Source organism: Salmo salar, chromosome 18, assembly GCF_965601325.2.
Source record: "Salmo salar chromosome 18, fSalSal1, whole genome shotgun sequence".
In the NCBI taxonomy this organism is placed as follows: Eukaryota; Metazoa; Chordata; class Actinopteri; order Salmoniformes; family Salmonidae; genus Salmo; species Salmo salar.
The window spans coordinates 95,483,893-95,498,000 of record NC_138308.1 but is presented as its reverse complement, the minus strand read 5'-3'; the positions used below and the strand labels follow the sequence as shown (position 1 = coordinate 95,498,000).

Sequence of the window (14,108 nt, the reverse complement as noted above, 5' to 3'; positions counted from 1 at the left end):
CTACAGTAGTCCACTACCCTGGTCAACAGTAGTCCACTACCCTGGTCTACAGTAGTCCACTACCCTGGTCTACAGTAGTCCACTACCCTGGTCAACAGTAGTCCACTACCCTGGTTAACAGTAGTCCACTACCCTGGTTAACAGTAGTCCACTACCCTATAGACCCTGGTCAACAGTAGTCCACTACCCTGGTCTACAGTAGTCCACTACCCTGGTCAACAGTAGTCCACTACCCTGGTCAACAGTAGTCCACTACCCTGGTCAACAGTAGTCCACTACCCTGGTCTACAGTAGTCCACTACCCTGGTCTACAGTAGTCCACTACCCTGGTTAACAGTAGTCCACTACCCTATAGACCCTGGTCTACAGTAGTCCACTACCCTGGTCTACAGTAGTCCACTACCCTGGTCAACAGTAGTCCACTACCCTATAGACCCTGGTCTACAGTAGTCCACTACCCTGGTCTACAGTAGTCCACTACCCTGGTCTACAGTAGTCCACTACCCTGGTCTACAGTAGTCCACTACCCTGGTCAACAGTAGTCCACTACCCTGGTCAACAGTAGTCCACTACCCTGGTCAACAGTAGTCCACTACCCTGGTCAACAGTAGTCCACTACCCTGGTCAACAGTAGTCCACTACCCTGGTCTACAGTAGTCCACTACCCTGGTCAACAGTAGTCCACTACCCTGGTCAACAGTAGTCCACTACCCTGGTCTACAGTAGTCCACTACCCTGGTCTACAGTAGTCCACTACCCTGGTCTACAGTAGTCCACTACCCTGGTCTACAGTAGTCCACTACCCTGGTCTACAGTAGTCCACTACCCTGGTCAACAGTAGTCCACTACCCTGGTCAACAGTAGTCCACTACCCTGGTCTACAGTAGTCCACTACCCTGGTCTACAGTAGTCCACTACCCTATAGACCCTGATCAACAGTAGTGCCCTAAATAGTGTGTCATTTAGGACACAAAAAGAGGGCCCTGCTCCCAACACCGCCCCCTGAAAATCAACCCATTCATATGATCCATATCACTCACAGACCAAATCAAGATGTTCTGTGGAGATCATTCACAAAAAGATTCCTGCTAAAATATAATTTGAAGATGAAATAACTATTAGGATAGATCCTGAATATAATACTGGTAATATCAGATATATTTCCTACCTGGAAGTGATTTTTTTTCAGATATGAACCTCCAACAAAAGCAAGAGAATAGTTTTGTTGTGTACATGTCTGTCTCTGTTTAGTAAATCATCTTTGACCTGTTTCCTCCACTAGGCCACACTGAGCCTGCAGGTTTCCTACATCCCTCCCCCAGGGATGACTCCTTTCTTCCAGCCTCCTCCTCAGCCAGAGGCCCGGGAGAAACCTGTGGAGCTGGACACTGTCACAGGTATAAGACATCTCCAAAAAAGTATCCAGATACCAGTAGAGCTCTCATATCAAACCTAGCCCAAAACAGTCCTAGTCTGTGTTGTTGTCTTAGCTATCTCTTTATGTAGTGTTGTGTTGTCGTGATGTGTGTTTTGTCCTATATATTTTTTTTCATTTTTAATCACAGCCCCCATCCCCGCAGGAGGCCTTTTGCCTTTTGGTAGGCCGTCATTGTAAATAAGAATTTGTTCTTAACTGACTTGCCAAGTTAAATAAAGGTTAAATAAAATAACTTAAAAAAACAATGTCTCTCTCTCTCTCTCAATTCTCTCTCTTTCTCTCTCCCACTCTCTCTCTCTGTCTCTCTTTCTCTCTCTCTGTCTCTCTCTCTCTCTCTCTCTGTCCCTGTCTTTCTCCCTCTCTCTCTCTCTCCCTCTCTCCCTGTCTGTCTCTCTCTTTCTCTCTCTCTCTCTCTCTCTCTCTCTCTCTGTCTTTCTCCCTCTCTCTCTGTCTCTCTCCCTCTCTCTCTCTGTCTCTCTCCCTCTCTCTCTCTCTCAATTTCAATTAAATTCGCTTTATTGGCATGACGTAACAATGTACATATTGCCAAAGCTTATTTTGGATATTTACTATATAAAAATAAATAAAAATGAGAATCAAAATTGTCAGCGGGACAACAGTAACCAAGGGTCAAAATAACCATACATTCAACAATAACAATAATCATACAGTAGAGTACATGTGCAGGTTGATTGGTTTAGATAGATAGTTATCTAAGAATGTTTGGATATTTTGGTTCCAGGTTGCTTTCTGGTATTCTTCTGTGCTGTTTTGGTCTCTCTCTCTCTCTCTCTCTCTCACTCACTCACTCACTCACTCACTCACTCACTCACTCACTCACTCACTCACTCACTCACTCACTCACTCACACTGTCATGACGAGGGTTGTACTTTATGTGTGTGTCTACTCCAGTCTTCTCGTTGGACACCATGGGTGAGGAGGACACAGAGAGCATGTTGATGATGGAGCAGACAGATGACCCAGACACCGGGAGTCACCAGGGGCCCCATCAGGGGGGCCAGGGCGGCCAAGAGACCCCCACAGGTAACCACCCCTTCCTCCGGAGTCCTGACCCCTGACCCCTGACCCCTAGCAAGCCAGCCAGCTCCTGAAATTGCAGTATGAAGTTTCTGTAATTTTTTTTTTTTTACATAGTTTGTCTTTTGTGTGATTTGTTTTCAACTCTGTGTATGTGTCATCATGTTACCCCTGCCAGCTCAGACCCCTAAACGGGCCCCCCCTAACTACACCCCTGGAGTGAAGAGAAAGAAGAGGCAGCAGGGTAACAAGGCATCTCTCCCAAACAAACCACAGGACCTGCAGGTGTGTGTGTGTGTGTGTGTGTGTGTGTGTGTGTGTGTGTGTGTGTGTGTGTGTGTGTGTGTGTGTGTGTGTGTGTGTGTGTGTGTGTGTGTGTGTGTGTGTGTGTGTGTACGTACAACTACATATTTGTTTAGTTTAAAAACACAATTTAATGAGGACATATCTATATAAGATATTCTGAGAAAATCTGTTATGGTTCTGAGAACATCTGCTATGGTCTAAGAACATCTGTTTTGGTTCTGAGAACATCTGCTATGGTTCCGAGAACATCTGTTATGGTCTAAGAACATCTGTTACGGTTCTAAGAACATCTGTTACGGTTCTGAGAACATCTGTTATGGTTCTAAGAACATCTGTTAGGGTTCTAAGAACATCTGTTATGGTTCTGAGAACATCTGTATGGTTCTAAGAACATCTGTTATTGTTCTAAGAACATCTGTTATGGTTCTGAGAACATCTGCTATGGTCTAAGAACATCTGTTTTGGTTCTGAGAACATCTGCTATGGTTCCGAGAACATCTGCTATGGTCTAAGAACATCTGTTACGGTTCTAAGAACATCTGTTACGGTTCTGAGAACATCTGTTATGGTTCTGAGAACATCTGTTATGGTTCTAAGAACATCTGTTAGGGTTCTAAGAACATCTGTTATGGTTCTGAGAACATCTGTATGGTTCTAAGAACATCTGTTATTGTTCTAAGAACATCTGTTATGGTTCTGAGAACATCTGTTTTGGTTCTGAGAACATATGTTATGGTTCTGAGAACATTTGTATGGTTCTGAGAACATCTGCTATGGTCTGAGAACATCTGTTACGGTTCTGAGAACATCTGTTATGGTTCCAAGAACATCTGTTATGGTTCCAAGAACATCTGTTATGGTTCTGAGAACATCTGTTGTGGTTCCAAGAACATCTGTTATGGTCCTGAGAACATCTGTTATGGTTCTCAGAACATCTGTTATGGTTCTGAGAACATCTGTTATGGTTCCAAGAACATCTGTTATGGTCTAAGAACATCTGTTATTGTTCTAAGAACATCTGTTACGGTTCTAAGAACATCTGTTACGGTTCTGAGAACATCTGTTATGGTTCTGAGAACATCTGTTATCGTTCTGAGAACATCTGTGAATGTTTTAAGAGCATCTGTTATTGTTCTGAGAACATCTGTTATGTTTCTAAGAACATCTGTTATTGTTCTGAGAACATCTGTGAATGTTTTAAGAGCATCTGTTATTGTTCTGAGAACATCTGTTATGTTTCTAAGAACATCTGTTATTGTTCTAAGAACATATTTTATGGTTCTAAGAACATCTGTATGGTTCTGAGAACATCTGCTATGGTCTGAGAACATCTGTTATGGTTCCAAGAACATCTGTTATGGTCTAAGAACATCTGTTATTGTTCTAAGAACATCTGTTACGGTTCTAAGAACATCTGTATGGTTCTGAGAACATCTGCTATGGTCTGAGAACATCTGTTATGGTTCTGAGAACATCTGTTATGGTTCTGAGAACCTCTGTATGGTTCTGAGAACCTCTGTATGGTTCTGAGAACATCTGCTATGGTCTGAGAACATCTGTTATGGTCTGAGAACATCTGTTATGGTTCTGAGAACATCTGTTGTGGTTCCAAGAACATCTGTTATGGTCCTGAGAACATCTGTTATGGTTCTCAGAACATCTGTTATGGTTCTGAGAACATCTGTTATGGTTCCAAGAACATCTGTTATGGTCTAAGAACATCTGTTATTGTTCTAAGAACATCTGTTACGGTTCTAAGAACATCTGTTACGGTTCTGAGAACATCTGTTATGGTTCTGAGAACATCTGTTATCGTTCTGAGAACATCTGTGAATGTTTTAAGAGCATCTGTTATTGTTCTGAGAACATCTGTTATGTTTCTAAGAACATCTGTTATTGTTCTAAGAACATATTTTATGGTTCTGAGAACATCTGTTTTGGTTCTGAGAACATATGTTATGGTTCTAAGAACATCTGTATGGTTCTGAGAACATCTGCTATGGTCTGAGAACATCTGTTATGGTTCTGAGAACATCTGTTATGGTTCTGAGAACCTCTGTATGGTTCTGAGAACCTCTGTATGGTTCTGAGAACATCTGCTATGGTCTGAGAACATCTGTTATGGTCTGAGAACATCTGTTATGGTTCTGAGAACATCTGTTATGGTTCTGAGAACATCTGTTAGGGTTCTGAGAACATCTGTTAGGGTTCTGAGAACATCTGTTAGGGTTCTAAGAACATCTGTTATGGTTCTGAGAACATCTGTTAGGGTTCTAAGAACATCTGTTATGGTTCTAAGAATATCTGTTATGGTTCTGAGAACATCTGTTATGGTCTGAAAACTGCTCATCTGTTGTGAGAAGCTGGTGCCTTCATCATCTAATTTAGACCATATAGCAGAGAAAGTTATGAAACCTGACAGAGATGGGCCTTAGAAAGAGCACCACTATGTGGTCGTGGTGTAACACCTTGTAATTTACACAGATAGTACGATTTCTCTCCTACACCTCTATCAATCAACTCAAAAGGATATATATTGATATAAATGCTAATTTCCCACTGTTTTGAGCCGTCAAAAATTAATCAAGATGGCGAGACACAAGTAAAGGGACAAAGTGGAGGAGCAATTCAGCGGGTCGGATATGAGATGTACGTGGCAGGGGCTTCTAACGATCATGAATTACAAAAAAAAAGAAAGCTAGTCACGTCGCGGACACCAACACCGGCCTACCGGACGAGCTAAACACCTACCGGACGAGCTAAACAGCTACCGGACGAGCTAAACAGCTACCGGACGAGCTAAACACCTTTTTCCTCACGCTTCGAGCAAAACGACTCCGAGGAGAGCTCCTGAGGACAGGCTTACATACTCACGGTCTCCACATAGAAGGTATATAAGTCATTCAAAGGTGTTTACCCTTGCGAGGCTGTCGGCCCAGATGGCATCCCTAGCAGCACCCTCAGAGAATGTGCAGACCAGATAGCTGTTGTGTTTCCTGACATTGTCAATCTCTCTCTAGCTCAGTGCGTTATCCCCACCTGCATCAAAATGTCCACTATCATCCCTGTGTCCAAGATGTCCACTATCATCTCCCTGTCCCAGATGTCCACTATCATCCCCCTGTCCAAGATGTCCACTATCATCCCTCTGCCCAAGATGTCCACTATCATCCCCCTGTCCCAGATGTCCACTATCATCCCCCTGTCCCAGATGTCCACTATCATCCCGATGTCCCAGATGTCCACTATCATCCCTGTGTCCCAGATGTCCACTATCATCCCCTGTGTCCCAGATGTCCACTATCATCCCTGTGTCCCAGATGTCCACTATCATCCCCTGTGTCCCAGATGTCCACTATCATCCCCCTGTCCCAGATGTCCACTATCATCCCCGTGTCCCAGATGTCCACTATCATCCCCCTGTCCCAGATGTCCACTATCATCCCTATGTCCCAGATGTCCACTATCATCCCTGTGTCCCAGATGTCCACTATCATCTCCCTGTCCCAGATGTCCACTATCATCCCCCTGCCCAAGATGTCCACTATCATCCCCATGTCCAAGATGTCCACTATCATCCCTCTGCCCAAGATGTCCACTATCATCCCCATGTCCAAGATGTCCACTATCATCCCTCTGCCCAAGATGTCCACTATCATCCCCCTGTCCCAGATGTCCACTATCATCCCCCTGCCCCAGATGTCCACTATCATCCCCCTGTCCCAGATGTCCACTATCATCCCCCGTGTCCCAGATGTCCACTATCATCCCTGTGTCCAAGATTTCCACTATCATCCCCCTGCTCCAGATGTCCACTATCATCCCCTGTCCAAGATGTCCACTATCATCCCCTGTCCAAGATGCCCACTATAGTCCCCTGTCCAAGATGTCCACTATCATCCCCATGTCCAAGATGTCCACTATCATCCCTCTGCCCAAGATGTCCACTATCATCCCCATGTCCAAGATGTCCACTATCATCCCTCTGCCCAAGATGTCCACTATCATCCCCCTGTCCCAGATGTCCACTATCATCCCCCTGCCCTAGATGTCCACTATCATCCATGTGTCCCAGATGTCCACTATCATCCCCCTGTCCCAGATGTCCACTATCATCCCTGTGTCCCAGATGTCCACTATCATCCCCCTGCCCCAGATGTCCACTATCATCCCCCTGCCCCAGATGCCCACTATCATCCCCCTGTCCAATATGTCCACTATCATCCCCCTGTCCCAGATGTCCACTATCTTCCTCCTGTCCCAGATGTCCACTATCATCCCCCTGTCCCAGATGTCCACTATCATCCCTGTGTCCCAGATGTCCACTATCAACCCTGTGTCCCAGATGTCCACTATCATCCCTGTGTCCAAGATGTCCACTATCATCCCCCTGTCCCAGATGTCCACTATCATCCCCCTGTCCCAGATGTCCACTATCATCCCCGTGTCCCAGATGTCCACTATCATCCCTCTGCCCAAGATGTCCACTATCATCCCTCTGTCCCAGATGTCCACTATCATTCCCCTGTCCCAGATGTCCACTATCATCCCCCTATCCCAGATGTCCACTATCATCCCTGTGTCCCAGATGTCCACTATTATCCCTGTGTCCCAGATGTCCACTATCATCCCCATGTCCCAGATGTCCACTATCATCCCCGTGTCCCAGATGTCCACTATCATCCCCGTGTCGCAGATGTCCACTATCATCCCCGTGTCCCAGATGTCCACTATCATCCCTGTGTCCCAGATGTCCACTATCATCCCTCTTCCCAAGATGTCCACTATCATCCCCCTGTCCCAGATGTCCACTATCATCCCCCTGTCCCAGATGTCCACTATCATTCCCCTGTCCCAGATGTCCACTATCATCCCTGTGTCCAAGATGTCCACTATCATCCCCGTGTCCCAGATGTCCACTATCATCCCCGTGTCCCAGATGTCCACTATCATCCCTGTGTCCCAGATGTCCACTATCATCCCCGTGTCCCAGATGTCCACTATCATCCCCGTGTCCCAGATGTCCACTATCATCCCCCTGCCCCAGATGTCCACTATCATCCCCCTGCCCCAGATGTCCACTATCATCCCCCTGTCCAATATGTCCACTATCATCCCCCTGTCCCAGATGTCCACTATCACCCCCTGTCCCAGATGTCCACTATCATCCCCCTGTCCCAGATGTCCACTATCATCCCTGTGTCCCAGATGTCCACTATCAACCCTGTGTCCCAGATGTCCACTATCATCCCTGTGTCCAAGATGTCCACTATCATCCCCCTGTCCCAGATGTCCACTATCATCCCCCTGTCCCAGATGTCCACTATCATCCCCGTGTCCCAGATGTCCACTATCATCCCTCTGCCCAAGATGTCCACTATCATCCCCCTGTCCCAGATGTCCACTATCATTCCCCTGTCCCAGATGTCCACTATCATCCCCCTGTCCCAGATGTCCACTATCATCCCTGTGTCCCAGATGTCCACTATCATCCCTGTGTCCCAGATGTCCACTATCATCCCCATGTCCCAGATGTCCACTATCATCCCCGTGTCCCAGATGTCCACTATCATCCCCGTGTCCCAGATGTCCACTATCATTCCCCTGTCCCAGATGTCCACTATCATCCCCCTATCCCAGATGTCCACTATCATCCCTGTGTCCCAGATGTCCACTATCATCCCCCTGCCCCAGATGTCCACTATCATCCCCCTGTCCCAGATGTCCACTATCATCCCCCTGTCCCAGATGTCCACTATCATCCCCCTGTCCCAGATGTCCACTATCATCCCTGTGTCCCAGATGTCCACTATCATCCCCTGTCCCAGATGTCCACTATCATCCCCTGTCCCAGATGTCCACTATCATCCCTGTGTCCCAGATGTCCACTATCATCCCCGTGTCCCAGATGTCCACTATCATCCCCGTGTCCCAGATGTCCACTATCATCCCTGTGTCCCAGATGTCCACTATCATCCCTGTGTCCCAGATGTCCACTATCATCCCTGTGTCCAAGATGTCCACTATCATCCCCCTGCTCCAGATGTCCACTATCATCCCCCTGTCCCAGATGTCCACTATCATCCCCCTGTCCCAGATGTCCACTATCATCCATGTGCCCCAGAAAGGGAAAGTAACTGAACTGAATGACTACCGGCCTGTAGCACTCACTTCTGACATCATGAAGTGCTTCGAGAAGCTAGTCAAAGATTCCATCACCTCGCATACCGCCCTGACAGATCCTCGGCATTGCACTGCACACTGCCCTTCACCCACCTGGACAAGAGGAATACATATGGGATGATGCTGTTCATCGACTACAGCATCGTCTTCGATACCATAGTGACCTCTAAGCTCACCACAAAGGCTCACTGCCCTGGGACTGGGTTCCTCCCTATACAACTAGGTCCTGGACTTCCTGACGGGCCACCCCAGGTGATGAAGGTAGGCAACATTACCTCCTTCACACTGATCCTCAACACGGGGGCCCCACAAGGTTGCATCCTCTGTCCCCTCCTGTATTCCCTGTATGCCCAAGACTGTGCGGCCTCACATAGTTCCATCTCCATCATCAAGTTCGCTGACAACACGACAGTAGTAGGCCTGATTACCAACAATGACGAGACAGACTACAGGGAGGAGGACCAGTGGTGACCAGGTAAACAACCTCTCCCTCAACGTCAGTCAAAACAAAGGAGTTGATTGTGGACTTCAGGAGGAACCATCCTCATCAACGGGGCTTGCTGTGGAGACGGTAAAAAAAACGTCAAGTTCCTCGGCATACACATCTCCGAAGAGCTGAAATGGTCAAACATGGACACCGTGGTGAAGAAGGCACGACAGCAACTCTTTAACCTTAGGATGCTGAAGAATTTCGGCCTGTCCCCGAGGGCCCTCACAGTGCTATACAGCGGTACCATCGAGAGCATACTGTTGGGCTTCCTCACGGCCTGGCACGGTAACTCCGCCACCACTGGCCTGCAAGGCTCTACCACTGGGTGCACCACTGCCTGTCCTCCAGGACGTTTACAACACCAGGTGTCGCAGGAATTCCAAGAAAATCCTCAGGGACCTCGGCCACCCGAGCCACGGCCTGTTCTCCCCGCTTCAGTCACTCAGATGCGTGCAGTACAGGAGCATCATGGCTAAAACTGTCAGACTGGCCAATAGCTTCAACCCTCAGACTGCTGAATAGCCACCACTAGTCAGCTACCTTCTCCCCCTGCTGCTCCCCCTGCTACTCCCCCTGCTGCTCCCCCTGCTGCTCCCCCTCTGCTCCCCTTGCCGCTCCCCCTGCTGCTGCTCCCCCTGCTGCTCCCCGTGCTGCTCCCCCTGCTGCTCCCCCTGCTGCTCCCCGTGCTGCTCCCCCTGCTGCTCCCCCTGCTGCTCCCCGTGCTGCTCCCCCGTGCTACTCCCCGTGCTACTCCCCGTGCTACTCCCCTGCTGCTCCCCCTGCTGCTCCCCCTGCTGCTCCCCGTGCTGCTCCCCCTGCTACTCCCCCTGCTGCTCCCCCTGCTGCTCCCCGTGCTGCTCCCCGTGCTGCTCCCCCGTGCTACTCCCCGTGCTGCTCCCCCTGCTGCTCCCCCTGCTGCTCCCCGTGCTGCTCCCCGTGCTGCTCCCCCGTGCTACTCCCCGTGCTACTCCCCGTGCTACTCCCCGTGCTGCTCCCCGAGCTGCTCCCTGTGGACATGTATATTTATCATGGTTTGTTATTGTTTCATTCGTGCCTGCACTGTTGGAGCTCTGAGCTGAAGTATTTCACTGTATACAGCAACTACATATGAGACCCTGTGCAAATTGACTAAATAAAACTCTAAAAATCGAAATCAAAAATCTAATCAATATATGATTCATACATGTTTCTGTTGGAAAATGTTCAGGTGCGCGTTCGAGTCATCGAAGGCCGACAGTTGCCGGGCATCAACATCAAACCGGTCGTCAAGATTACTGTTGGTGGGCAGTCCAAGAGGACTCGCATCAGGAAAGGAAACAACCCAGTGTTTGATGAGGTGAAAAAACATCATATGACCTGTTACAACCTGTCATAAGCTGTTATAGCTAGTTAATAAACATACTATAGGTAAAGCTAGGTAATATTTGTGTTGTGACTTAACTTAAAACATATTTCCTTTATTTATTTCTTTTCAGACTTTCTTTCTGAACTTCTTTGAGACTCCGTCAGACCTCTTTGATGAGCCCATCTTCATTACTGTAAGTCTTTATAATTCACTACTACATTGAACATATACGTATATCAATGTAGCAATGAGTATAGTAGTAATGTATAGTATCGCTCTCTCTCTCTCTCTCTGTCCCTCTCTCTCTCTCTCTCTCTCTCTCTCTCTCTCCTCTCTCTCTCTCTCTCTCTCTCTCTCTCTCTCTCTCTCTCTCTCTCTCTCTGTCTCTCTCTCTCTGTCTCTCTCTCTCTCTCTCTCTCTCTCTCTCTCTCTCTCTCTCTCTCTCTCTCTCTCTCTCTCTCTCTCTCTCTCTCTCTCTCTCTCTCTCTCTCTGTCCCTCTCTCTCTCTCTCTCTCTCCCTCTCTCTCTCTCTCTCTCCCTCTCTCTCCCTCTCTCTCTCTCTCTCTCTCTCTCTCTCTCTCTCTCTCTCTCTCTCTCTCTCTCTCTCTCTGTCTCTCTCTCTCTCTGTCTCTCTCTCTCTCTCTCTCTCTCTCATTCTCTCTCATTCTCTCTCATTCTCTCTCTCTCTCTCTCTCTCTCTCTCTCTCTCTGTCAGGTTTTTAACTCCATGTCGCTGCGAACTGACTCAGTGATAGGAGAATTCAAGGTAAAACATTCTCTTCTTTACTCGTCCTCCGTAAACTCGCCATATCTCCTCTATGAATGTTTATGTGCCATGGAAGACAGAGTATTTCTGTTTGGATATTTATTTTTCTCTGGATTTCTTTTACAGCTTGATGTTGGCACGGTCTACAACGAGAGCAGTGAGTAAAGCCATATCTATAACTAGGTTTCTATCCAATTGGGGAAAGATTTTAATGTCAATATTCTAGAATCCGCATAAAGAAAATGTGTGCATTTTCCCACCAGTGGTATGTTTCCACCAGATGTACAGTCCTTATTGCAGATAAAAAAATCTGTTAGTGATGACGTAACGCACACACAAAATGAATGGCAGTCAAGCATCGATCATGTCACCAGAATAAGATCCTAAATATTTTTTAGAAAGCCGCATCAAACTTTTCGCCCGTGCACTTTCACCACCCTGTGAAGTTCATCATAACTCATTTCATCTTCATCCTAATAAACTGTATGCTTTCCCCTCATCGTAGTGGGAGGACCACACACCATATCATCACGTGACTCCAAGTTTACTTCGATGTGATTGGTTATTATATCAAATATTTGCGCATAAAAGCATTTCCACCGCCATTTCCTTTATAATTAATTTTATTGACAAAAAGATCCCACCATGTCGAACGAACAGATGATCTGTCAGTATTTATAAAATTATACCGAATCATCCTGTTTCCATCACAGCTGTTGTGCTTTTAAAAAAATACAATATGACTTACTAACCAAATTTCCATCCACTGTTTTTATGCAAGTAAAGTCATACTGTATTAAAAAAAGTAATTACAGCTGTGATGGAAACTGAACATTATTTGGTAAACTTTCCAAATGTTGACTAAACTAAATACGCTAGACAAGATGGGAGCTTTACGGAAGCCCTGAAGCCCAAGGCAAAAAAAGACATAACAAACATAGACTATTGGAATTATCTCGTTTAAATGACTTAGTAAAAAAAAATATATACAGTACCAGTCAGAAGATTGGACACACCTACTCATTCAAGTTTTTTTCTTCATTTTTACTATTTTCTACATTGTAGAATAATAGTGAAGACATCAAAACTATGAAATAACACATATGGAATCATGTAGTAACCAAAAAAGTGTTAAACAAATCAAAATATATTTGACATTCTTCAAAGTAGCCACCCTTTTCCTTGATGACAGCTTGGAGTATCTAATCTCATGTTATTATCATGTTGGGTATTACTCTAATCTCATGTTATTATCATGTTGGGTATTACTCTAATCACATGTTATTATCATGTTAGTTATTACTCTAATCTCATGTTATTATCATGTATGTTGTCATTGTCTGTTGTCTGTTGTCATTACAGTTTTACAAGCAAACCATCTGGCTGTAATTTGATGTTGGTTATTACTCTATTCTAATGTTATTATCATGTTATTATCATGTTGGGTATTACTCTAATCTCATGTTATTATCATGTTGGGTATTACTCTATTCTCATGTTATTATCATGTTGGTTATTACTCTAATCTCATGTTATTATCATGTTATTATGTTAGTTATTACTCTAATCTCATGTTATTATCATGTTATTATGTTAGTTATTACTCTAATCTCATGTTATTATCATGTTGGTTATTACTCTATTCTAATGTTATTATCATGTTATTATCATGTTGGTTATTACTCTAATCTCATGTTATTATCATGTTGGTTATTACTCTAATCTCATGTTATTATCATGTTATTATCATGTTATTATCATGTTGGTTATTACTCTAATCTCATGTTATTATCATGTTGGTTATTACTCTAATCTCATGTTATTATCATGTTATTATGTTAGTTATTACTCTAATCTCATGTTATTATCATGTTATTATGTTAGTTATTACTCTAATCTCATGTTATTATCATGTTGGTTATTACTCTAATCTCATGTTATTATCATGTTGGGTATTACTCTAATCTCATGTTATTATCATGTTGATTATTACTCTATTCTAATGTTATTATCATGTTATTATCATGTTAGTTATTACTCTAATCTCATGTTATTATCATGTTGGTTATTACTCTAATCTCATGTTATTATCATGTTGGTTATTACTCTAATCTCATGTTATTATCATGTTGGTTATTACTCTAATCTCATGTTATTATCATGTTATTATGTTAGTTATTACTCTAATCTCATGTTATTATCATGTTATTATGTTAGTTATTACTCTAATCTCATGTTATTATCATGTTGGTTATTACTCTAATCTCATGTTATTATCATGTTGGGTATTACTCTAATCTCATGTTATTATCATGTTGATTATTACTCTATTCTAATGTTATTATCATGTTATTATCATGTTGGTTATTACTCTAATCTCATGTTATTATCATGTTATTATCATGTTATTATCATGTTGGTTATTACTCTAATCTCATGTTATTATCATGTTGGTTATTACTCTATTCTAATGTTATTATCATGTTATTATCATGTTAGTTATTACTCTAATCTCATGTTATTATCATGTTGGTTATTACT

At 44.5% G+C, this 14,108-nt stretch overlaps 1 protein-coding gene across 1 annotated transcript in view; it reads left to right on the top strand.

Moving 5' to 3' along the window:
- The window catches only part of LOC145861706 (dysferlin-like), a 182,712-nt gene that overhangs the window by 73,114 nt on the left and 95,490 nt on the right, over positions 1 to 14,108 (top strand). Inside the window, 7 exon segments of the mRNA XM_082964598.1 lie at positions 1,283 to 1,397; positions 2,352 to 2,483; positions 2,656 to 2,762; positions 10,664 to 10,792; positions 10,932 to 10,994; positions 11,517 to 11,567; positions 11,694 to 11,724. Of these exon segments, the coding sequence (XP_082820724.1) occupies positions 1,283 to 1,397; positions 2,352 to 2,483; positions 2,656 to 2,762; positions 10,664 to 10,792; positions 10,932 to 10,994; positions 11,517 to 11,567; positions 11,694 to 11,724 (628 nt within the window).